The 25048-nt window shown below is 41.2% G+C and overlaps 1 protein-coding gene across 5 annotated transcripts in view; it reads right to left on the bottom strand.

Annotated features, from left to right (window-relative positions):
* SLC30A4 (solute carrier family 30 member 4) overlaps positions 1-14932 on the bottom strand; it is a 30662-nt gene extending 15730 nt beyond the window's left edge. For 2 of the 5 annotated variants that reach the window (XR_006293309.1, XM_043555507.1), the window contains exons 1-3: positions 14738-14916; positions 14102-14606; positions 6549-6695 (exon numbers count right to left, since the gene is read on the bottom strand). Coding sequence is in view for 4 of the 5 variants with exons in the window: in XM_043555507.1 (XP_043411442.1) it covers positions 6549-6695; positions 14102-14492 (538 nt within the window). In the remaining variant the exon portion in view is untranslated. Of the gene's footprint in view, positions 1-5668; positions 6204-6548; positions 6696-14101 lie in introns of those variants that run through there. The other 3 variants (XM_043555510.1, XM_043555509.1, XM_043555508.1) reach the window with 3 other exon arrangements.
* Positions 14933-25048: the final 10116 nt, after the last annotated feature.

Raw genomic sequence — 25048 nt, 5'->3', positions numbered from 1 at the left:
TATGTAAACCAAACTCAACCCAAGCATACTTTGTTTTCTATGAGTGTGGCCAGATGTACTGGCCTATCATAACTGCTAACTTTTCTAATGCTATGATGCCAATAATGAATAGATTTCCTTCAAATTATATAATGTTTGTCTTTCTATTGCCTCAAAAAATTATAGCAAACATCTAAAGACAGGTTTCAGAGGTTTATAAAAACGAACAGGGAAGGAGAATGGAGACACATTGTCTCTTGTATTTCCTTTTATGCTACTACCTTCTTCCAACAAAAGATAGGAAGGAAACAGAAGGAAAATCAGTAGGCTGTGCTGGATTTGGCTAAAATTTCCAAACGTGTATTTGAATTTCAACTTAATCACAGACAGCCCTACTGCATTCAGGCTAAGGCATTTTTCAGTGGCCCACTGTTGCCACCAGAACACCAAGCTAAACTGCGAAGTTCATCTTTGGATCCTTTCAACTGCTATTCTCAATTCTCTTCTATTTCCTGCCTTCTCACCACTCCCTCTACCCCACACCCAAGGTACCCAGCACTGTCAAAGTGACGTTTGGCTGTCCAACATTGACCACCTCACTCATGGCTTCCTTCAGCCTTAGTAAAAACTCCCATTCTAGGACACACCTATTCTTTTCCAGATGTTCAGGTGATATGAATTAATTCTAAGATGTGAATAATTAATAGGCATAATTCTTGTCAGGGGTGGGAGGAAGCTGTTAAAATGAATCACTAAGGAGAAGAGATGATTTTTTTTTGCTGCATGTATGGGGGAAGAGATTTTTTAGCTGACAACTTTCTGCTCCTTTAGCATCAGGGAATAAAATAACAAACTACACAGAATTAACATTACAACTATATACCTACCTTAGGACAACCATCATCTAGCCAGATCTGCCAAGGTCTTTGCTGAGTGGAACCACACACTGCTACACTCCTACACTGTCACTTTGCCATTAACCTAGGCTGATGATTCGCATTGCCAAAATGTAAATCTTGCTTTTTTTATTTCGAATACAGACAACTCTGCTTACTATAGTCCTTTCATATTATCTCTATCTTTATCTAAGCCATGCAGCTTCTTCAGCCCAAGAAGTGACAGAAAAGCCATAAATAAGAGTCAATTATGCTCATAATCCATAGAGAAGGATAAAAGTAGAAAGCAAGCAAGGGTTTTCACAGTTTTCTTTAGAACAGCATTTCCCCTTGTCTGGCAGATAGTGCTATTCCTCCTAAGGATTTGTGGGATTTCTCCTATAGTATGTTTCATTAAGTTCTAAGGTTTTTAACTTCCAGAAAAAGAGGACGTACCCACAGTCAAATAAATCCAAGCATTTAAAAATAGCTCATATAATGGTTCCTAGCCAACTCTCCCTTTTCCCACAAAAGAATTGCCACTGTAATGTAATAAAAGAAAAAAAAAGAAAAACAGAAAAACCTGAATGATTTTACACAATCTCTGAGTTCACATGAAGGAAAGGAATGTATCACCAGAATGGAACTGACTCCTGGGACGGCCACTTGCTTTTCTCCTCAAACTAAAACCACTTTTCTCTCACCTTCACTAAATGATTTTTGCTAAAATAAATTTTATATTGCCAAAAGTGCTACAAAAGACCTGAGTTAAATACTGCATCTTTAAAAACTGTTGTTTAGGGGCACCTGGGTGGCTCAGTTGGTTAAGCATCCAAGTTCGCTCAGGTCATGATCTCATGGTTCATGGGTTCGAGCCCCATGTCAGGCTCTGTGCTGACAGTTCGAGCCTTGAGCCTGATTTGGATTCTGTGTTCCTCTCTCTCTCTCTCTCTTCCTCCCCCACTCACACTCTCTCTCTCTCAAAAATAAATAAAAGATTTAAAAATTTTTAAACTGTTGCTTAATCATCAGGATGAATCACCTTTCTTTTCTCCTACCTAGCTTAGACAGTTACACAAAGAGAAGAATTCCAATTAGCAGGGAGGGAAGGCAGGCAATTTGGGGGCGTGGACCATCTTCAAAGATATGAAAAGTGTGGGTAAGTGTGGGCAGGGAGAAGAGGGAAGGAAAAGAAGATTGGAACTAACTTTTATTGGGAATTTACTCTGTGCCAGGTAGCAGGTTAGGTAGGTACTTATACCTTACCACCTTAATGTATTTTTTACAATTCTGCAGTGGAAGTATTATCATTCCTATTTTACAGAAAAAAAAAAAAAACCAAACACAAAAATTTGTACTTAGATTAAATCACTCCCCAAAAGGTCTTAATAGCTAGTAAAACTGCAGATCTCTGATCTGAACCAAAGACAATTTATTCACAAAACTCTAAAAGTGGTAAAAAACAAATAGGGCTGCCCCTGACTGACACCAAGAAGAAACACTCTTTTGACTAATTTCTTTTTTTTTTTTTTTTAATTTTTTTTCAACGTTTATTTATTTTTGGGACAGAGAGAGACAGAGCATGAACAGGGGAGGGGCAGAGAGAGAGGGAGACACAGAATCGGAAACAGGCTCCAGGCTCGGAGCCATCAGCCCAGAGCCTGACGCGGGGCTCGAACTCACGGACTGCGAGATCGTGACCTGGCTGAAGTCGGACGCTTAACCGACTGCGCCACCCAGGCGCCCCATCTTTTGACTAATTTCTTACTACGTCAAAGGGATCTAGAAGTCAGTACTCAGTTATGTTATGGATCATATAAATTTTTATAGTGTAGTTTGTGAACATCACCACAGTTTCAGAATTACAGATAAATGTTTTCAAGTCCCAAATATATTAGTCCCCAAATTTCAAAAATATCCCTATTCCTAGTTTGGAAACTGGCTTAATGCACCCCAAACACAATGATTTGAGGTTCATGAGCTATACTAAATAATCTGTTTCACAGTTTTCATGTCCTTATTTACTCAGCCTGACTATGCAACAATTAATAATCTCTTACACTGCACTTACAGAGTTTAATATTACATTTCCATTCCTACTTCATTCATGGTCTAGGAGATATGGTTTCATAAAAAACAGCTAAAAGTGTGATAAATGCTACTAGGCATACATAAAGTGTGATGAGCAAACAAAAAGGAAATATATTTAAGGAATGGTACTACTAATATCTGACTGTCGTTCACAGGCACCCACCTCTAGGTCTAGAACAGGGTACACAGTATGCTGCCTTTTGCATAAGAAAGGGTGACAGGTAACGGAATATGAACATGTATGAAAAACACATAAAGTAGGGTGGTGAGGTATATGTATATATTCTCTTGTACTTTCAAAAGGAAATGCTGGAAGGATAGGTCAGAAACAAATTTAAAATCATTAATGGGGCGCCTGGGTGGCTCAGTCGGTTAAGCGTCCAACTTCAGCTCAGGTCACCATCTCACGGTCTGTTAGTTCGAGCCCCGCGTCGGGCTCTGGGCTGATGGCTCAGAGCCTGGAGCCTGCTTCGGACTCTGTGTCTCCCCCTCTCTCTGCCTCTCCCCCGTTCATGGTCTGTCTCTCCCTGTCTCAAAAATAAATAAACGTTAAAAAAAAAATTAAAAAAAAAATCATTACTAATAAGGAGTGGGATTAGAGGAAGGGATGGAGGGGACAGAATGAAAACAAGGTTTCTCTGAGGAAATCCTTTGTATTAGAAATTAATTGTTTATTCTTGCAACACATAAACTTTACATATTTACAAGACAGATCAACAAAGAAAAAAACCAACTCCTGTCTTACCCCCTCCCCCTACCCTGCATCAAAACAAAATTCAACGACAGTTAACACACCAGAAGGGGATTCCTTCTGCAGCGTTTTTTTAGGACCTGAATCCCTAAGACACAGGAGGCACACTACTTAAAAGTGTCCAATATAAACATACGTTCTCCTACAGAACGTGAAGAGATTACTCATGAAGCAATATATTTTGTGGAACACAGGACAGCCACTGCTTTGTTTTACAGCCTTATTCAATTCTACATATCCTTGTCTTTTTAGTCCTCCCCCAAAGAGCAGAATAAGTGAAGTAAGTTCTATATCTAGATATAGCCTCATAAAATTTTGGAATGCAAAGAAGAAAATGAAGATCCCAAAAGGCCCTTCTAGTGAAGATTTGAGTTCCTCTGTACCTTTGGGAAATACTCATCTACCTAGATTTTAACAACTCTTTTTTTTTTAGATGACTTTTAAAAACTTCAGACAAAATTCACCATTTCAACAATTTAAAGTGCCCAAGTCAGTGGCTTTTAGTATAGGCACAAGGTTGTGCAACAGTTTCCCATTTATAGCCATTCAATTAATTGTGCTTATTTTCAGCCCCAGTTCTCCCTCCTACTCATCTCTGTCCCTGGCTCTTCTTTGGAGATCTGCTGGGCTGATCCAGGTCCTGGCTCAGTGTACTCTAGGCTACAGCTTCCCTGTTTCTTCCTCCAACCCACTCCCATCTATCTTCCAACTTCCAGAAATTTCTTGCTTATTGGTGACCCAATCCCTTGCTTCTCTTTGTTGTTTTTATTTCAAGGAACTCTCAGGAGAGACAGGAGTCAAATGCTGATATCTAGGCCACAAGTGTGAACTTTGTACTTTTAAGGAAAAAGGAAGATTCAACTCTCCACAGAAACTTGCAGAGATAAATAGAACAGCGAGTTCTGTTTTCTCTCATGTTTTCATAGTGCTTGTTATCTATGATGAAACAAAGTGACTACCTAGAGAAACACTAAGTACTACTTTGATATCTAACAGAATTTTCATGATTATGGGTTCTTATTATATGTGGGACTTTCTATATTCTGTTATTGCATGTTTCTGGGGGAGAACTCCACCATTTTCATTAGCATTCCAAATGCTCTATAACCTAAAAGGTTAAGAGCCACAGGACAAAATGAAATGCACTCTTCCAAATAGTAGTGGAAGGTAAAAACCCCCATTCCATGATGCTGTGTTTGAGTGTCAGATCTTAAATTGAAGGCGTTTAAATCACAAGAAATTAAAGTTTGAAAATAATCTTAAAGTTGTTTAAAAGGCCCAAGGCAATCAGGTAACAAATGAGCGTATAGTATGTTGGTAAACAGTGGGGTGTGTTTTAGGAACACATCCCAGTGTACGCTATGCATGGCTTAACAAACAACAGAAACACCTCACTCAGGGCATCAGCTCTCCTGTACAGCGAGCAGCTAAGGGGAAGGGATGCCAAATAATTTCCCAATCTGATAATCAGGATAGCTCCTTGAAATATATAGCCTTTAAGGCACAATGTCAAGTTTTACACAGAAGGCCCAGGGACTAAATTTTAGAAGACCTAGAGCTTAGTTAAGATTACGCTAAAAAGTAACCAAGAAGGGGAAGAACTGATTGATATATTAGCAGTGTCAGTGACAGCAGATATACTGATATATTAGAGTGTCAGTGTCTCTACAAAATTAAACTACAAGTTGTTAATTCTGGTTCTTTAAGATAGGTTTTGCTGAAGCCACCTAAATGTCAATTTTTGGGTTCTAAGCAAATGACATCTGGATATATGGCATTTCACATATTAGTTCAAGTGACTGCCTTATACATATTTTAAAAATAAGTAAAAAATCTAAAAACACAGTAACACAGGAAAGAGTTGTATGGATAACAATGTATGATTTTAACTCTCAATTCTTATTTGCTCAAAATAGTAAAATAAAAATATGTGTACAGTGAAAGAAAAAAATTTTAATGACACTTGTCAACACATGGTAAAGAAGACTTTATTCAGGGATAGGAAGCTACCAAGATAGGTTACATGACCACTGTAACAGAACTCTGCAGTGGGGGAAGAGATTGGGCTCAACGCTGAATACTGAATAAGCAAGGGGGAATTTACAGCCATGGAGCAAGGTGGGAGTCAGTGGATGGAAAATTTCTAAGGGGAAACATCAGGAGTATGGGGACTCTGGCTAAACGGACATAACAGAATTCTCGCTAGACACAAGCCAGTGCAATGAGACATCGCCTAGGGGATAATCCATCAGACATTAAGAGTGGGGGTGCTGTTAAATTGGCTTAGAAGGGTTTTTGCTAAAATAAGATTTTATAAGGAAGTGCACAGATGGGCTTGGGAGAAGGTTCAGGAGACTGACTAAACTTTGGTCAAGCAAAGAATCTTTGTCAGCACTTACAGAATTATATTGATACAGTGGCAGCAGTGAAGGTCAGCCACACAGTATATGTTATACCTATGACAGTACTGCTTAAGATCTGGGCTACAGTAGCTTTGGTTGGAACACCTGAAGTGAAAGAAAAAAGTTAATACACATTAACAAACCCATGTAGTTTTGCCTGGTTGAATAAAATGAAGGTAAACTTTTTTTCTGATAACATCTTCAGGAAATAGGGAACAACACTTAAAGATTAATGATTACCATATAATTTTACATGTGTAAGCAGTTTAGCTGACTAGGCTGAATGTACCCTGGAATATATGTATCTGAATAAATCTTGTTCATCTGTTGTCATTTGTTTTTTTCAAATAGGTTATCACCAGAAAGATTTCAGTTAATCAAAGGTTAGTTATAGTTCATTGTGGTTTTACTATAAAACTTGATAAACCAAAAGAAACTCCAATTACCTACCTAAGCGATGAAATCCAAAGGTGAATCTTTTGGTTGGAGATTTTGAGGACAGCCACAAAGCAAGCAGGGTCAGTATGATAGCACTTAGGTCAGTTAACATATGAAGTGCATCTGTCATGATTGCTAGGCTATTTGCAATGTATCCACCTTGGAGTAAGGGTGAGAGAGAAGAAGGAATACGTTAGTTAAAATAATAAACATAAGCAATCAAACCAAAAATATGTAACATCCTACAAAACATCAACTTTCAATTAAATATTTATCCAATCACAATTAAATCAAGGTATTCTGAAATTTTATACAGAACACTAAATATGTATATATTTTTGTGATGAAAACATCCCTTTCATGGGGCGCCTGGATGGCTCAGTTGGTTAAGTCCGAGTTCAGCTCAGGTCATGATCTCACAGTTATGAGTTCCAGCCCCCCATCCGACTCTGCTGACAGCTCAGAACCTGGGGCCTGCTTTGGATTCCGTTTCTCCTTCTCTCTTTGCCCCTTTCCTGCTTGCTCGCTCTCTCAAAAATAAATAAACATTAAAAACAATTAAAAAAAAGAAAATTTTCATTTCTAAGAACAGATTCTCTGAGGAGTCAATGACCTTAAAAAATTAAGTACCACTAAATTGGAGGCTAACACACAGAAATTTTTGTGGTTTAGCACTGCAGCTTTTACTCAAACTACTAATCCTATTAGACACTGAAATTAATAACCACAATATGTAAATATTACAAAAAAGGTAAAGGTAGATACTCACTTGTTGTGAGGGTTTGAACACAAAATTAAATGGAAGACATTTTTTTAATGTACATGAGTACATTAACTAATTAGTACCTTAACTGATTCCCTTGGTTATAGACAGCAATGTTTCAGAAGGATTAAACATGGTATTTAGAGTACAATTTTTTTTTTTTTTTTAAATTTTTTTTTCAACGTTTATTTATTTTTGGGACAGAGAGAGACAGAGCATGAACGGGGGAGGGGCAGAGAGAGAGGGAGACACAGAATCGGAAACAGGCTCCAGGCTCTGAGCCATCAGCCCAGAGCCCGACGCGGGGCTCGAACTCACAGACCGCGAGATCGTGACCTGGCTGAAGTCGGACGCTTAACCGACTGCGCCACCCAGGCGCCCCTAGAGTACAATTTTTAACACTGATTTTCCAGCCATTATATGTATATGTAGCATGTAAAATTCATTTCATAGATGTGTATGTGTGTGTATACATATATGTATGTTGTTCTATTATGGTGAATCAATTTTCCTAGCACCATTCATTAAATAAGCTTTTTTCTGCCAAGCATTCAAACTTTTGTGTATCAGAATCACCTGGAAGATTTGTTAAACTGCAGATTGCTTGCCCCACTCCCAGAACTTCTAATTCAATAGAGCTGGATGAGGCTTGAGAATCTCTATTTTTAACATGTTCCCAAGGTGACATCGACGCTTCTAGTCTTGGTACCTCTGAGAATCACTGTTACAATGAACTTCATGGTCAGGGTATTATGACACATAAGTGTGCTGAGCCACCGTTCCCTCTCTTTCTGGGATGAGTGTGCACAGCCAAGAGCAGCAGGACACAAGCTGGCGATCTTGAAATCACATCCATTTACTTCAGTGTGCTCTATACAAATACCAGTTTTTATGTATTCCCTTGACATTAGAAAGCTAAAATCACTAAGAGAAAGTATAACTTGGTAGTTAATAATATGAGATTTTAGACTCTCTGAAACTCTCAGCCAGTTAGTTAATACTTTTGAGCCTCAGTTTCTTTATAAAATAAAAATAATACCTCAAAGTTGTATTGTCCATTAACTTTCTGAGATGATGAAAATATTCTATGTATGCTGTCCAGTAGAGTAGACACTAGTCACATGTAACTTTTGAGCATTTGAAATATGGCTAGTGCAACTGAGGAGTTGAATTTATTTAATTTTAGTTAACATATTTAAAGAGCCACGTGTTGATAATGATCAGCAAAACTAGCAAACTAAGGATCTCTGAAAATAATCTCCACAAAAGCTGGGAGAATATGTGCAAAAATGGTCCAAATCAGCTTTTTCAGAACCCTGGAAATTAACCAAAGGCTGACACAGGAAGTATTAATTCAAGGAAAATGACTGAATCTTTATAAGAACAGTGAGCTCTGTGGCATTCTAATTTGCCTTGGACCCATCTCCCTCTCTCCAGTTCTGTGGTAGCCCTGAAAACCAACAAGCACAGTGAAAATATCAGTCTGGCAGCCACTGCAAGGTATCAAATGGGGTTAGAGCTCCTAAAAAGCCCAATCCCAAAGAACTAGCATTATTGGATCTGTCTGGTAGTTCCCTGGAAGGCCATACTAGCAAGGCTGTTTTCACTGGACTTGACTTGGGGATCTGCCCTATGCAAACCCTAAGGAAGGTTTGTCAAAAACAATCACAGGGAATTGTTCAACACTGCAGCTGCCTGAGGCAACAGATAACAAAGTGTTCCCTGTATTCTGAAATTTCACAAAGATACGCCTTGGTGTGGGTTTATTTTCACCCAACTTGCTGGGTTTTTGTTGACTGTTTTAATCTGGAAATGTACACCCTTCAGTTCTGGAGAAATTTCTTAAACTATATTGTTGGTAATTTCTTTTCTTCTGCTTTCTCTATTCCTCAAACTCCTATTACTTGGAGTTTGGATTGACACACTAATTTTCTTATGTTTTTTCTCTTATCTTTTTGCTCTACTCTCTAAGAGATTACCTTAATTCATCTTCTCTTCTTTTATGAAGTTTAAAATTTTGTTTTTATTGTTGAAAAGCTCTTTACCCTGATTTTCTTTTTTACAACAGCTCATTCTTTTTTCTAATCTTTTTTTTTTAAGTTTGTTTTGAGAGACAGCGAAAGTGGGGTAGGGGTAGGGAGAGGGGGGTAGTTAGGATCGCAAGTGGGCTCTGTGCTGACAGCAGAAGAGCCTGATGTGGGGCTCAAACACATGATTGTGAGATTGTAACCTGATCAGAAGTCAGACGCTCAACCAACAGAGCCACCTAGCTGCCCTAGCCTATTCTTGTTGATAAATAATCTATTTCTCTGGATAGGAATTATATTATTATATCCGACTGGCTCTTAAACAGGGTTTAACTAGCTTCCTTAGTCTTCCTCTTTACCCACACTCCTAGGGGTATCTGGTGCAAACAATTCTGGGCCTACTGAGGCTTCTGAAGTGCAGTAGTTAGTTCTCAGTATGGTCCCTAGATCAGCAGTATCAGCATCCCCTGGGAACTTGTTAGAAAAGCAAATTCTCAGGCCCTATCCCAGACCTACGAAATTAGAAACTCTCCCCCAGCAATTTGTGTTTTATTTAATAAATTCTCTAGGTGTGGGGCACCTGGGTGGCTCAGTTGGTTAGGCGTCCAATTCTTGATTTCAGTTCAGATCATGATCTTACGGGCCCTGCATCAGGTTCCACGCTGTCCGTGTAGAGCCTGCTTGGAATTCTGTCTCTCTTTCTCTCTCTGCCTCTCCTCAACTCGTGCTCTCTCTATATACATAAATAAATAAACTTACAAATAAATTCTCTAGGTATTTCTGATGAATTAGGTTGCTTCTTGGCTGTCCCCAACTGCTTGCTTAGGAGCTGGCTTCCTAGGGTCTATTAAGTCAGTTACTTCTTTCATCCATCTCTAGTTTCCCAAATTTATCTTGTCTCTAGTTTTCCCAATCTTTGTGGATATACATACACATACACATATGGATGGATATACGGTTTTGTGTGTGTGTGTGTATTTAAAATTCCCTTTATTATAGTTTAAGAGAGGCTTCAGGAGAAAGTACATTTAGATACAAGAGTTCATTTGCTATCTTTATCTGGAAGTCTGTTTGCATTCATTCATTCAAGCTTTTTCACTCCCAATAAAAATGCAGTTGTTAATCAATAACCATTACTAAATCCAAAGGATATTTTAGTTCTCATCTTATTAGACCTTTCAGCAGCTTCAACTTACTTCCACTTGGAAATACTCTATTTTCTGAGATTCTGGAATACCTGTTTGTCTTCTGCCTGACTTCCAAAGTTGGAGTTCCCCAAAACCTGGGTTTCCTAGGTGGTTTTTCACATTCTGATGGCATTACACACTGTATCTCTTAACTTGACCTCTCTTCTGGACTACTGACTCATATGTAACAGTTCACTAGGCATCTTTACTTGGCTATTTTACATACAATTGATAATTAAAATGTCTGAAACAACCCTTGAGCCGATGCCTATATCCTGCTCTGTATTTCCTCCGTGCTTCATAAATGACATACATTTCCCTACACTCAGATGCTTAAATGAGAAACTTCAGAATCATTCCTGATGCTGCTCTCCCATTAATCCCCATATCTAAACCATTAGTAAGTTTTGTTAATGTTACCTCTAGAATGATTCTCAACCAGTTCATTTTTCTCCATCCACACTAATCCAAGCCATAATCATTTCTTGTCTGGACCCCTGCAATAGTTTACTTGCTTCCATTCTTGCACTCTCCAATCCATCTCCACATAAGAGCCACAATAGTATTTTAAAAAGATAAATCCCATCATGTCATCCTCCATTTAAAAGGTTCCACTGGCTTTTCGTTGTACTTATAACTAAAAACTGCACTCTTGGGGCACCTGAGTGGCTCAGTCGGTAAAGCTTCTGACTTCAGCTCCAGTCACGATCTCGCGACTTGTGAGTTCGAGCCCCGCATCGGGCTCTGTGCTGACAGCTCAGAGCCTGGAGCCTGCTTCTGATTCTGTCTCCCTCTCTCTGCTCCTCCCCTGTTCACTCTCTCTCTCTCTTTCTCTCAAAATTGAATAAACTTAAAAAAAAAAACAAACTGCACTCTTAACATGGTCTATCAGAACCAACCTGACCTGACGCTCCTGTCTCTTTTCCTTTTTTCTTACTATATTCGAGCCAAACTTGCCTTCTTTTTAGGTCCTTTTAAAAAATTGGAGGCTTTTAGGACCTTTGTACATGCTGTTCTCTTCACTTGGAAAACTCCTCTACTCCTTTTGCTTGGATAACTCCTACCATTCTTTTTTTTTGGTTTAACTATACCTGGCTCATACATAAACTATGTCCCCTTGGTTACAATGTCTTATACTACCTAATTTTTCTTCTTCATAATACTTAAGTCCATATGAATTTTAAATTTATTTATGTATTTAATATCTGTGCCCTATATTAGACTAAGTACTTCAAACAGTAGGGATTATAATAGTTTTGTCTGCATTGCATACCACAATACATAATACGGTGCCTGGCATAGAGTTAAGTACTCAAAAAATACTTGCTGAATGAAAGAAGAATAGACCTGTCTAAAGTCTCAGAGCAAATTAGTGCAATGCCAAGATTCAAAATCAAGTCTTCTCTTTCAGATCTTTAAATTACCTCATTTTTTAAATTATTCCATACTTCCTATATAAGATACGTTATTTCTAAGTGTTTTTGATACACTTTAATAAATGCTCTACTATATACAATTTAACTCTAATATTCTGAATATTTGTTAATGCTTATCCTAAGTATTAGCATTTCTGTATTAACAAAAGATTTTTCTATTTGAAAATAAATATTTGAAAGAAAATACTTATTGTGGCTTTCACAAAACCACATTTACCAAATAACAGATTTTAAAAATTGTATGTCAGAACAATTTTATCTTAATTTTTACTTAGGTAAAATAATTTTAAGGGGGAAAATTGTGATTAATGTGACTTTAACTTCAAATATTAAATATTAACTTCAAGAATCACTAAGTCTGACTGACTCAACTTTCTAGCTGTGTGAATTTGGGCAAGTCATTGAATCTTAGTCTGCTGAGGCCATGCCTTATCAGGTACAGCTTAACTCCTTTTAAAATTTCTTTACAGCTTAAGCATTTATAATTCTCTAACACAATAAAAATTAATTCAGCACAAATTTATTGAGTGTCAACTCTGTGCCAGTCATTGTTTTAGGTGCTGAGAACACAGCTTACATTTCAGCAGAAAAGAGATATTAAGTGAATATACAAACAAGATAATCTCATGCTTTGGGCTTTTAAAGTTGGGGACAGAACAGGAGAGAGGAGATGTTTACTTTAGTCAGTCAGAAAAGGTCTCTCAGAGGTATCTTTTGGAGTAAGATATGAATGTCAAGACACCAGTCAAGAGAAGATTTGGGAAAAGCCATTCAAGGTTAAGCAGTGTTTTTCAAACTGCAAGCCCTGATCTCTTTTGTGGAACATGAAATCAATTAAGTGGGCTGGGGGGATAACTGAAAAAAAAATTAGAATGCATCACAAGAAATAAGACTTTTGTCTTAATTATACATATATATGCTATATAATACGTGTGTGTGTGTGTGTGTGTGTGTGTGTGTACATACATGCCTACATATGTATGCATGCATGCCCAACCAGGCACAGTGTTAAGTGTATTTCTTACTATATAGTGAGATCAAAAGAGTTTGAGAGCCACTGAGGTAGAGGGATCAGCTAGTTTGAAGGCCTTAGGGACAGTAAAGAGCTTTGTAAGCCATAGGGACAAAGAAGGCCAGCATGGCTGAAGTGAGGACTGGGGAGGAGGTATAAAATGAAGTAGGAAATGTATATAATTTTCCCACATACAACCTCCAGCCAGCATCTTAATCTGGACTGCCACCTCTATTCTCATCATGGGTCCTCGTTAAGAAACATGGCAGAATAACATCCTTGCTTTTATGTCACTTTGTAAACTGTCACTAAGAGAAGTTAGCAATTACACTAATGTGACTGTGAAATTAATCTCTAAGAATGTATTTTATAGTGAGAATGTATTACTTGAGTAATTAAAAAGTGAAAAAACCAAGTTCATAAACCCTGGGGGAGCCGTCTGTTTCCTTTCAGATCCTCACTATAATGAAACACTTTAAAGGTTAGTAGTATCTAATTCTGAAAATCTCTTGGCTATAAATACAAAAGGAAAGAGTATGAAGAGACCCCTGAGGTCAAATGCAGACACACACACACACACACACACACACACACACACACACACACACAAAATAGAGACCGGGACTGTAGATGTGGCTCTTTCACTAACCAGCTAAGTGTCCTCACAACTTATTTACACCTCTTTTGGGCCCTCAGATTCCTTAAGTGTGAAAAAGAAAGTAAAGCAGGTGTTCAGTAAGGTCACTTCATACCTTCATAATTTTATGATTCTAAGTTATTCTAGGTCATTTACTATTTTTAAAGGTTGCAAAAATTAACCTGGCGATTATTATTTTTAAAAAATTTTTTTAAAGAGGAAGTTAAATGATATACGATGAAGCTCATGTCCTTAGCTTTACAGTAGATGTCACGGTGTTTGGAGAACTGGAAGAAAATGTCAGTTATCTCTGAAAGTTTATGTTGTACTTAGGTTGATCTGCACTTTGGAACCGTGTGGCCTTTCCATATCACCAGATCGGTATACTGAGAAATAACAAACTTCCCGAAAAGAACGTTTAAACCTCAAATCCTGTGTAGCTAAAGCTTGACAACAACCCTCCGGACAAGGTAAATGGAAAGTGAGTTGGCCACACAACTCACCTACAAGTTCTCCAATCATGAAAAGCAAGTAAAGAACGGCAGCAATGGTCAACCTGGTTTTCACCTTTCTCTGCTTCAGTAACTCTCGCTGTCTGCTGCAGTTGTCACAGGGGTCCACCTTCAGACTCAGCTGACTGTTGGTCAAAGGTAAGTCCTGGTCCAGTAAGGAATCATCGTCGGCCTGGAGGGCCGGGTGCGCCCCGTTAACAGGCCTTTCTGGGATTTCAGAACCATCATCGGCCACCACAACTCGAAGTTTGTTAAACCGAGAAAGCCCCTCGTCCCCCACCTCGTCCGAGAAGTCAAAGGCGCTGGTGTCATTTAAAAACAGCGGCGCATCATCCTTCCGTAGCAGAGATTTGAGACGCTTCCACGCGCCGGATCCGGCCATGGCAGAGGCTGAGCGGCCGCGGCGCGGAATGGCTCGGTGCAGGCGGCCGGCCGGCGGCTCCTACTTCACCGGAGAGCCAGTTCCCGATGGCACTGCCGCGCGTCCCTCCCCATCCTGTGGAAAACGAAACACGCTATAAATTAAAGGCGCCCCAATACTGCCCACAAGTTCCGAAGCCCGGGGCGGCGGGGGGCGCCAGGCCGGCCCGGAGGCTCCGGGGCTCCGCGAGGGGGCGGCGCATCTACCTGGGGCGCTGCCGCGGGGCCGCCGCTCATCTCCCCGCCCCCGGCCGGCCGGCTCGGCGGGGCCGACTCGCGCAGCTCGGCCCGGGGCCGGGCGGGGAGCGGGGCCGTCCTCGCGCCTGCCGCGCCCGCAACTCCAGGCCGGCTTCCCGAGTCTGACAGGTTCGGGGCCGGCCGCCGGGGGCCGCCGCCTCTCCCCACCCTGCGCGAGGCCGCGCGCGTGCGCCGCAGCGGCCGCAGGCGAGGAGCGCGAAGGAGGGGTCCGCACGAGCCCACGCAGGCCCGCGGCGCAGGGCTGCGGCGCCCGCAAAGGGGCGGGGCAGGGGCTCGTGCCGCATCCAGTCCTCCGCCTCCCGCCCGTAGCCCCAGTCTCGGCTGCGGAGCCCCGCGCGCCCGGCTCTGCCCGAGGGGCACTCACAGGAAAGCCCCAGTCTCTGGTGCCGCACTGTCGCCTCCCCAGGCGGAGAGGCGCTAGCGGATGGAGCCGGGGCCTGCGGTCCGAGTGGGTAGATTCGAACGGTCCCGCCCGCCTGGGGCTGGGCGTTGCTGCGGGAGGTCGCTCCACCCTAGAGGGCCTCAGGAATCTCGGGGCAGGATCTCCGTTGCGGATCCTGGGCAGAAAACGAATTTGTGCTTTCTTGCTAAGTGAGAAACTAAGCAGCTTGCTTTCTTCGAGTTGCTGCTTCTCTGGCAAGTTGACAAAATTTGCTGCACGGGTGAGAGGGCAAGCAAAGCTTATGGTCAGCAGTTCTATGGCCTGCTTTAGATTTACTATTGCTTTTCAGCAAGTATGTGTTATCCTGTGTGTTCGCTTAGTGTCCCTTCTCCCTCCATATAACATAGACTAAACCCAAGCAGAAAATCTAGTAGGGGTGTTCGTTTTGGCCTTTGGTTCTGTTAACAACCACAAATTTAAAAGAAGTTCTGAGAAGCAGTTTCTGATTTAGATTTAAGTTTTGGGGCGTCTGGGTGTGGCTCAGTTAAGCGTCTGACTTCAGCTCAGCTCAGGATCTCTCGGATGATCTCGTGGTTCCTGGGCTCCAGCCCTGCTTAGGGCTCTGTGCTGACAGCTGAGCCTGGAGCCTGCTTCAGGTTCTGTGACTCCCTCTGTCTCTGCCCATCCCCTGCTCACACTCATGCGCTCTTTCTCTCTCTCTCTCTCAAAAATAAATATCTAAAAAAAAAATTTTTTTTTAAAGATTTAACTTTTAATAGTAACATGGAGGGGTGCCTGGGCGGCTCAGTGGGTTAAGCCTGACTTCAGCTCACGTCATGAGCTTGGAGTTTCAGACCCGTGTTGGGCTCTGTGCTGACAGCTCTGAGCCTGGAGCTGCTTTGGATTCTGTGTCTCCCTCTCTCTGCCCCTCCTGCTCATGCTCTGTCCCTCTGTCTCGCTCTCTCTCTCTCAAATAAATAAACTTTAAAAAATAATAGCAGAATGGAATGGCAATAGGCCTCCCCACTCCTCTTCTCCCTTGAAAGTCTAAGAGATTCTTAATCCAGAGCCCTTGAATGGGTTTTAGGGGCTTCTGGAAGCCTTAAATTCATGTGCAAAATATTGTGGCTTATATGGGTTTTCTTGAGTCAAGTCCCCTAGCTTTCATCATGTTCTAAATGGGTTTAAGACTCAAGTAAGATTTAAAACAGCAACACTGTCAGGAGAACTCATAGATCAACCCCCTAGCTTCCACTCAGAGTTGACTTGTAGTGCAAACTCCTCTATTTATCCTGTGTTAATGGATGTCATATTTGGATAGTAGTCTACATGGATTGCCAAATTTCAAGTTACAAAATCTGCAATAAAAGTCACATGGAACATCATTTCCCTCTGAAGATTTAGAATGCACTTTCGAATCTTGCATGCCTTGGGTGCAAGAGCACCAACTGCCTTTGAACTCCCCAGCAATCTTTCACTTTTGAATGCCCACCATATCCCCACAGAGCTGCAGCCATGGGAGTCAGGTTAGGAAACCTGGATCAGAGATCCCATGGTTCCCAAGACCCGGGAGGGAAGTCTTGCCTAGGAAATTATTCAATAATCAGGGCCCTCAGTTCATTATCAGCTGAAGGGAGAGTGCTTAGTGAGTAGTGCTTTCCTAACCCCAAATATCTTAATCCACCCAATTTGGGAGTAGGTTAGTGGTTTTTCATTTGTTATACTGCTTGAAATTCTGCTAGTGAGAAAGATAAATGAACAAAGCAACTATGTCAGGAGTGTGATTGCTCTCTCTTTAGTATGAGTTCTTCAAATAGGATTCCATCCAAGGAAAGGGGATAGATGTTTTCAAGGAAAGTTGAGGCAGAGCATGGATTGTTTTGGGTACTTACAGTAAGCTTTGTTGGGAAGGGGTGCAGTTCTGCGTCCCCATTTATTTTTACTATTTTGTATCGCTGGGTATCTGGACAGAGTGATGGGTGGATAACAAAAACTATACAGTGATTTTAATGTATGTTCACAAATTCAGATACTTGTCCCATCCAGAGGTAGAGCTTAATCTCCCTCCCAGTGAATGTGAGCTGCTCTTATTGAATAGCATAATGGCTTACAAGGAATAGAATGTGACATAAGTGACAGTAGATGACTTAAAAGACTAGGTCATAAGAGGCACTGTAGTTGCCTGCTTGTTCTCTCTTGGATCACTTGCACTGGGAGAAGCCAGAGTTACCATGTCACGAGGAACTCAAGCAGCCCCAAGGAAAGGCCCATGTGATGAGAATGGAGACCTCCTGCCAGCAGCGATGTGAATGAGCCGTACTGGAAGCAGGTCCTCCACCCTAGTTAAACCTTCAGATGTTTTTAGCCCAGGAGATGTTGACTGAAACCCCATGAGAGATCCTGAGCAGAAGCTCCCATCTAAGCCACTCCCAGATGACCCACAGAGACTGAGATAATAATGTTCATTGTTTTAGTATGGTAAGTTTGGGGATAATTCGTTACACAGCAATAGATAATGAATATACTCAATCTCAACTTTGCTCTGTACCAGGAAAGACACTTTTCTTATTCTTTTATCACGCGCGCCCTTGTTCCTAGGCCTGTCCTTGGGCTAGTGGCATGATTTCTATCACTGAACTTTAAAATGGGCTAAATAAATAGACTTCTGTGAATAGTCTTGGAATTTGCAACCTTATTTCTATGTATTCAGAATTTATAACAACAGACAAATGAACTTTTGAAAAATAATCCATTTATAATCTGGGTACTGCCTGCAATTCAGCTAGCTATTCCTCACCATGCCATTCTTTTATAAGAGACTTAATACTTCTTTCCAGTTGAAGAACTTTTTTGCATGGGCAAATAGAAAAAGTTGCCAACCATTTATCCTATTTCTTACCCAGGTAACTCCTAACACACAAACTGTTTAGGTAATACCAGAAGTCTGACATTTGCAAGACACACACTCCAGCAGTCAACGAGAATAGCCCCCAAATATCCTTTCTCAAAACCTGTTTTGTGGCCCAGATAGCTCTTGGGACAAATGACAATGCTGAAAATAATACCACAGCTAACATTTACTTGGGGCTTGTTTATGCACCAAGCACCTCTGCAGGGGACCTGATTTCCATTAGAGGGGAAGTTAAGAATTCAAAGCATGGGTCTTAAAGTCTGACCATATTTGTATCCTGGTTTCACCATTTAGTTATATCGTCTCTGGAAAACTAACCAATCTGTGCTTCAATTTTCTTACATATAAAATGGGGATGATAAGAGTACCCACTTCACGAGGCTGTGGTGAGGATTCAATGAGATGATGCATGTAAAGCATGTAAAACATAGCATATGTAGTTCCTAGCACATAGTAAGTGCTCAATCGATGACAGCTCATATTTTTTTTAAGTAGATGAAGACATAGAGTCTCAGGGAAGTGAAGTAAATTGACTGGAGTCATGCAGCTAAAAAACAGAGCAGGAGTTCAATTCCAGATCAGTTTGGTTTCAGAGCTCAAGCTCTCAACCACTAGCCTGCACTGTCCTCTCAGTTTCACACACAAATGGAATGATGTGCAGAAAAGCACCTAGACTCCTTCAGGTGTGCTGGGAGAAATCCCTGTTCCATATATCAAAGACTTGCCAGCACCTTGAGACTTCAACATCACCCTGTGAAATCCTTCTTGGAAAGGAAAGGAAAAAGTGGAAAAGTTTTTAAAAACCGAGGTATGGGGAAAGGTGCCACTTACTTGACAGGCTCACATGTTGCATATTCCCAACCTGAGAATTCCTTTCTCCATTGGAATAGATGATTGTAGGAGATTTCCAAAGGATGCATTTGGAATGTGACTCCTTATCTTTTTCAGGAGGGGTTGAAAGCTATCAGATACAAATGGACAAGGGCTAGTGATGTGATACACAACTATGGGGAGTATAATAATTTCTTCTTTCTATGGAGTGCTATGCTAACAGAGTGGCTGGAGAGTCAGTTTAACCCCTCCTCCAGGGGAAGAGAAGGATGCAAAGTAGGTAAGAGAATTGCCCAAGGACAGGCAAGTTGCCTTCTTGGACAGTGAGTAGATAAAGGAGAGGGTCTCTGGGCCACACCCATGTATCTGTCAGGAAAACCAACCTGTGAGCTAAAACAGTCAAGTTCATTGTTTTCATACCTTTGCTTTGTCTTTCTTTACTTTTTAAAGGAAATGTACCTGTGAATTTCTCTAACCATATCTGGCTAAAATTAGAGGGAATAGGAGCTGGGATGGGTTTAAGACATAAGCACACCCGCCCTGGAGTCTGGAGGTAACAGCTTGAAGGTGAGGGTGGAACGCTGATTTTGGACATGCTTTAGGAATCCATCACAGACAAGAGAAGTTCCTTCAGCCTCTAATTTTGCCATCCTTTCACAGTGATCCCCAGCACCATACTGTTGCTGAACTCATTTTCTTGGCTGTAAAAGTGGAAAATAGTATTTGTCCTACCTCTGTCACAGGAACACTGTAAGAATCCAATGAAATTTTGCATGTGAAAACATTCCCTTACTTACTTTACTAGAGAGAGCTATTAAAAACCATACCATCTGGGGCACCTGGGTGCCTCAGTCATTTAAGCATCTGCTCTGGATTTTGGCTCAGGTCATGATCTTGCGGTTCATGGGATGGAGCCCTCCATTGGGTTCGACACTCACAGCGTCAAACCTGCTTGGGATTTTCTTTCTCTCTCTCTCTCTGCCTCTCCCTAGTTCGTGCTCTCTCTCAAAATAAATAAACATTAAAAAAAGGAAGAAAGAAAGAAAAAAGAAAGAAAGAAAAAATACTTTAATCATAGTTCATTCATAACTTTAAATTCCCCTCTAAAAAACATTTGTATTTCTTGAAACTGATGTTTAATTTCTAAGAAATTCTTAGTGGTGAGATTAATCTGTCTCATACTGATTGGAGATGATTAAAACACTAATACTCAGTTTATACTTACAGTAGACTTATTTCAGAGAACATTATAACCTTTATGAATTAAACCAAGACAGAGAAGCAACTGCAGACAAAGTGACTCTTGTGACCTCTTAGAACTGGTGGCTTTAAACAATGAAGGCCATTGTATAAAAACTCCCTCCCAGGGTTATTGTGAGGATTAATTAGATTAAAATCTGCAAAGTGCTTTGAGTTTTTCCCAGAATTCCTTTATAAATAAAGGTGGCATTAATTATTTTTTTTAGAAGTATCCTTATATGGATCTTCCCAGAATCAAATGTAATAAATTCACCTGTTGTTTAACTTGTATTCCCTGAAGCAAAAAACCCAAGACCAAGCCAACCTAAATGACCTCTAATGGTTTTAAAATGACTATAGATAGGAGCATGCTTGAATGAGCAGAAGTTAATACCCTAATCACAAAGATCTTGGTGTATGTTTTACATGACCGGGTAATGCCTCATAATCACTATGCCATATGGTAATTAGGTATAAATTACTGTAATTATTACAGCTGTTTTATACTGATCAACCAAGTTTTACTCTCCTCTTTGTTATTTATATTTTACTAACTCACATTCTACTCACTTACAAATAGGCTTTAAGGCAGTCTTCCCATTAGTAGGCCTTCCTCACCTCAGAATACTGGAAACGATGAGAATGAGAGTTTTTTCCTGATACTAGATACTGTCTAATCCTCATTGTATGCACAGAAACAAATAGACACAGACGAAAGACAGGTGTCTTAACAACCAACTCTCCAGCAGCTGAGGTTCCTTGGGAACCCCTTCTCAGTTTCCCAGTCTCTGATCTTAATCCTGTTCCCAGTGACCCACCCAGCCCACACTGTGAGCTTCCCCCCCACACCCCAAGAAGGAGCTACTCTGAATATTCTGAGTGTGGGTGTGGGGCAACCCAATTGGGTGGAGGCCTGTGATGTGGGTGGTGAAAGAATTCACCCTGGGCAGAACAAAGGAGATAGAAGTTTATTAAATACACCGCAAGGGAGCTACAGGCAGGACAGCAAAGGAGAGACTGTTTGATAGGGGGCTGTGGGTGGGGGGGTGGGGTGTAGTTAAGGGGGGAAGGTGGGGAGGTATGAGAATGTGTGGAATTTTGGTACCTTTTTTTTGGTACCTGTGCCCCATTGTAAGTAGCTCAGTTGTCAACTAGGTCTTAAGGCTATTTTGAGGGGGGTCACCTAATGGGCCTATTTGCATTTAGCCTAGTGGTCACTGTGGGCCCTTTTACCTTACTGAGGTTTCCATTGCTCAGGCATGTTGCCTAAAAGCTGCCTCTACAGTGGGCTTAAGGTAGCAGAAACTCTGGAGCAGGTCCAGGTGAAGTCTGGGGAACAGTAGGGTAAGAAGCCCATTGTAAATGAGGAACCGGTCTGGCAGGCAACCAGCTGTCCTGATTTACTCGGGATGGAGGGTATTTCCAAGACCTGAGACCACAGTTTACTGGGATGAGTTTACCTTGTAGCAAGAATAGATTCTGTAACTGTGATATTGCTGGGCAGGGAGAGTATCTTACCTGGGCAAGACACCTTATTCCTGTTGGGCCCTGCAGCACACTGGGCTGGGTGTTCTCAGGGAATTCTCAGGATGTGACTCCTGTTACAGTGAAATGGAAGAGGTCAAAGGTGTCTGAGAGGGAGGCCAACCACCTCAGATAGGACCCCCAAGGTACCATGACCCTGTTAGAGCCGTGGAGTTCCCAAGTCAGTTCTGTAACTTTGCAGGTGTGGAAACTCTGCCTGAGGGTGAGGCTGGGGAAGTCAGTGTATGCCAGACTGCCCCAAGAGACTGAGTAAATTACTGTGTGGTTGATTGCTTAATTATCCTGGGTACAACTCTCTTACTGCCCTGGATGCCCTCTTCACAGGACCAGTGAATATGAGAAACCAAGTTACCTTACAGCTAGAACAAAGGTGGCTGGGGGGTTTCAGTGACATCATTTACAGGCCTCATGGCCTCTCCTGGCCTTTTGTGTTCCTTTTTCCCTGCTGGGGTGTTCTTCCTCCTTCTCAGTGTCTGGCTAACTGCCATTCAGCTTTCAAACCCAATGGATTCTGCCCAATTTCCCTCCTTCTTTCCCTCTTTCCTCCTCTCCTTCCCTTCTTTCTTCCCTCCCTTTTGTTTTTAAACTTAAAAAAGTTTATTTTTGAGAGAGAGTGCACATACACACACATGTGCATGAGTGGGGGAGGGGCAGAGAGAGAGGGGCACAGAGGACCTGAAGCAGGCAGCACTGACAGCAGAGAGCCGGATGTGGGGCTCAAACTGGCAGATGGCAAGATCATGACCTGAGCCAAAGTTGGACACTTAACCAACTGAGCCTCTCAGGTGCCCCTTCCTTCCCTTTCCTCTTTCCTTCTTCTCTTTCTTTCTTCCCTTCCACAAATGTTATTTGAGTGTTTATCATATGCCAGTCACTAAAGTAGGCACTGAAGCTATAGAATTGGATAAGACAAAGTCTAGATGATAACCCACCCCTGATTAGTCCTGTATATACAGCCTAAGTTCTAATTCTTTATTACTAATCCCCCCCCCCCCAGATTCCATACAGACTGTTGATATCTATATATAACTTTCGAGCGAAAGTGAAAAGAATATAGCCTTTCTTCTTGGTTCAATTTTAGTTTAGTCTTTCTGAAATCATTCCCCAGGCCCCCATCTGGTAAAGTCTTCAGATAACCACTTCCATCCATGGCGTGCTGATTTTTATCACTTAGTATTACTGTTACTGCCTTTAGTTCTCCCAGTTGTGCTTAGTTCTGAGTTGTGACCTCGCAGCTCAGAGCCCTGTCTTCATTTTATAAATAGTCGGGATATTTTTATCCCAAAGTGCATTACTTTGCACTTGTTCCCACTAAAGCTCACTTGTCAGTTGTCTGACCACAGAGTCAGATTTATAGGCTCTTCTGACTAGCCCAAGGATTGGCAAACTTTTTCTATAAAGGGCCAGAGAATAAATAATTTCCGGTTTGCAGCAATACCTTGGTGCTGGTCGAATTTGCTCACTTCTGCCCTTGTGAAAGCAGCCGTAGGTGATAATAAGCAAATGAGTATGGCTATGTTCCCATAAAACACTGGACACTGAAATGTGAATTTCGTATACTTTTCACCTGCCACAAAATATTAGTCTTCTTTCGATTTTTGTCAACCATTTAAAAATGGAGAAACCATTCTTAGCTCAAGGGATGCACAAAAACAGGTGTAGGCTGGATTTGGCTTGTGGGCTGTAGTTTGCTGGCCATGATCTAGACTCATCACTAGTTAGAAGTGTTGTTCGAGATTTCACTGCTCGTTCCCTCCTCCTGATCACTTATACATATAAGTGATATACATTGTAATTGCAGTTGCCTTATATGGCATGGTTTTTTTCACCACTCCTTTACCTACTCAATTCTAGATAAAGTCTAGAGCCACTCTCCCCCATGGCATCCATCCCACCCCAAGTCTAGACAAGTCCATTTGTTACATATGCTCATGTCTCACTTTGTAAATTTATCTTCATTAGTGGCATTATTTGACTAGTGGCTGCTTCTCACTCCCTTGTTAGGCTTTATGCTCCATGAGACTGGGGACTGTCTATCTTTGCTCATATCTCCTGCACCTGACCCTGTGCCTGGCACGCAGTAGGTGCTCAATAAAGCATTTGTTGAACAGAGGAACCAGATCCACAGCAGACCTCAGCTTATTGGCTGGGCATTGTTGTCTATAATAGCTCCCTCCCCTTATTAGCAGAGAGACCTTGAATTTTAAGATCTCTTTGAGCTTCAGTTTCCTTCTCTGTCAAACGGAGATAAGAGTTACTATCAGTGGGTTGTGGTGACTTAAATGAGAAGATGTAACTGGCACATGGCTTGCTCCAGTCACTGTTAGATTAATGTCAGGCTCCTTCCCCACTTCCTCTCATTGCTGTCAACTCTATGGTTGTCTGATGTCTAACTACCACTTGCTCAGATATCCCAAGTGCATAGGACTCCACCTGCCTGAAGAGAACTGCACTGTTTCCTTCGAGAAACCCAGAATTAGAAATATGATGAGCACACCCTTCATATATCTGCTGCCTTTCTAAGACCTGTCACTTGGGCCCTCTAGTTCCCTCCCCTGGCTGGAATCAACAGGCTCCACCCATTGTTTTTGCTTCCTTATGTTTGCTTATGTTTGCTTAGTTCCTTATGGCCTCACAAAACATTCCAATCTTATGTGACTTTTATTTCAGCCTCTCCTTTGGAAATCTGTCAAAGGTTTTTTAAGGTGTTAAGGTAGAAAATATAAAGCAGTTCCCTTTTACCTACACACTATTTACTTCCTCAAAAATTAAGAAAATTAATTTTTCTTTTTACAGATACCATTTGACCATCTTTGTCTAAAGTTAACTTTAAGTGTTTACCATGCTTATTTCACAAATAAACCATAACTTCCTAGGTTCTCTCCAGAGATTTCTTAATGATAATAATTATCATGTCATAAAAATTACAAGATTTTGAGCCCAAAATGTGTTAAGCACTGTGCTAGGAACTTTAATTAAATACATCATTTAATTTAATCCTTATAACAGCCTTGCATAGTGGATACTATTATCCCCATTTTATACATGGGATAAATGAAATTTTTTTTGAGAGAGAGAGTGTGTGTGTGTGTATGAGAGCAGAGTAGGGGGAGGAGCAGGGACACAAGAGAGAGAGAGAGAGAGGGAGAGAGAGAAAGACTCTCAAGCAGACTGTATGCCCAGCACAGAGCCCCATGCAGGGCTCTGTCCCATGACCCTGAGATCATGACCCGAGCCAGATTCAACAGCCGGATACTTAACCTACTGAACTACGCAGGCACCCAAGGATAAATGAAGTCTTTTAAATAATTTATTGAAAGCCACGTTATTAGAAGATGGTGGACTCAAGGTT

Source organism: Prionailurus bengalensis, chromosome B3 (genome assembly GCF_016509475.1).
Source record: "Prionailurus bengalensis isolate Pbe53 chromosome B3, Fcat_Pben_1.1_paternal_pri, whole genome shotgun sequence".
Taxonomy (NCBI): Eukaryota; Metazoa; Chordata; class Mammalia; order Carnivora; family Felidae; genus Prionailurus; species Prionailurus bengalensis.
The sequence above is the reverse complement of the archived record's forward strand: the minus strand, read 5'-3'. Positions and strand labels throughout refer to the sequence as shown.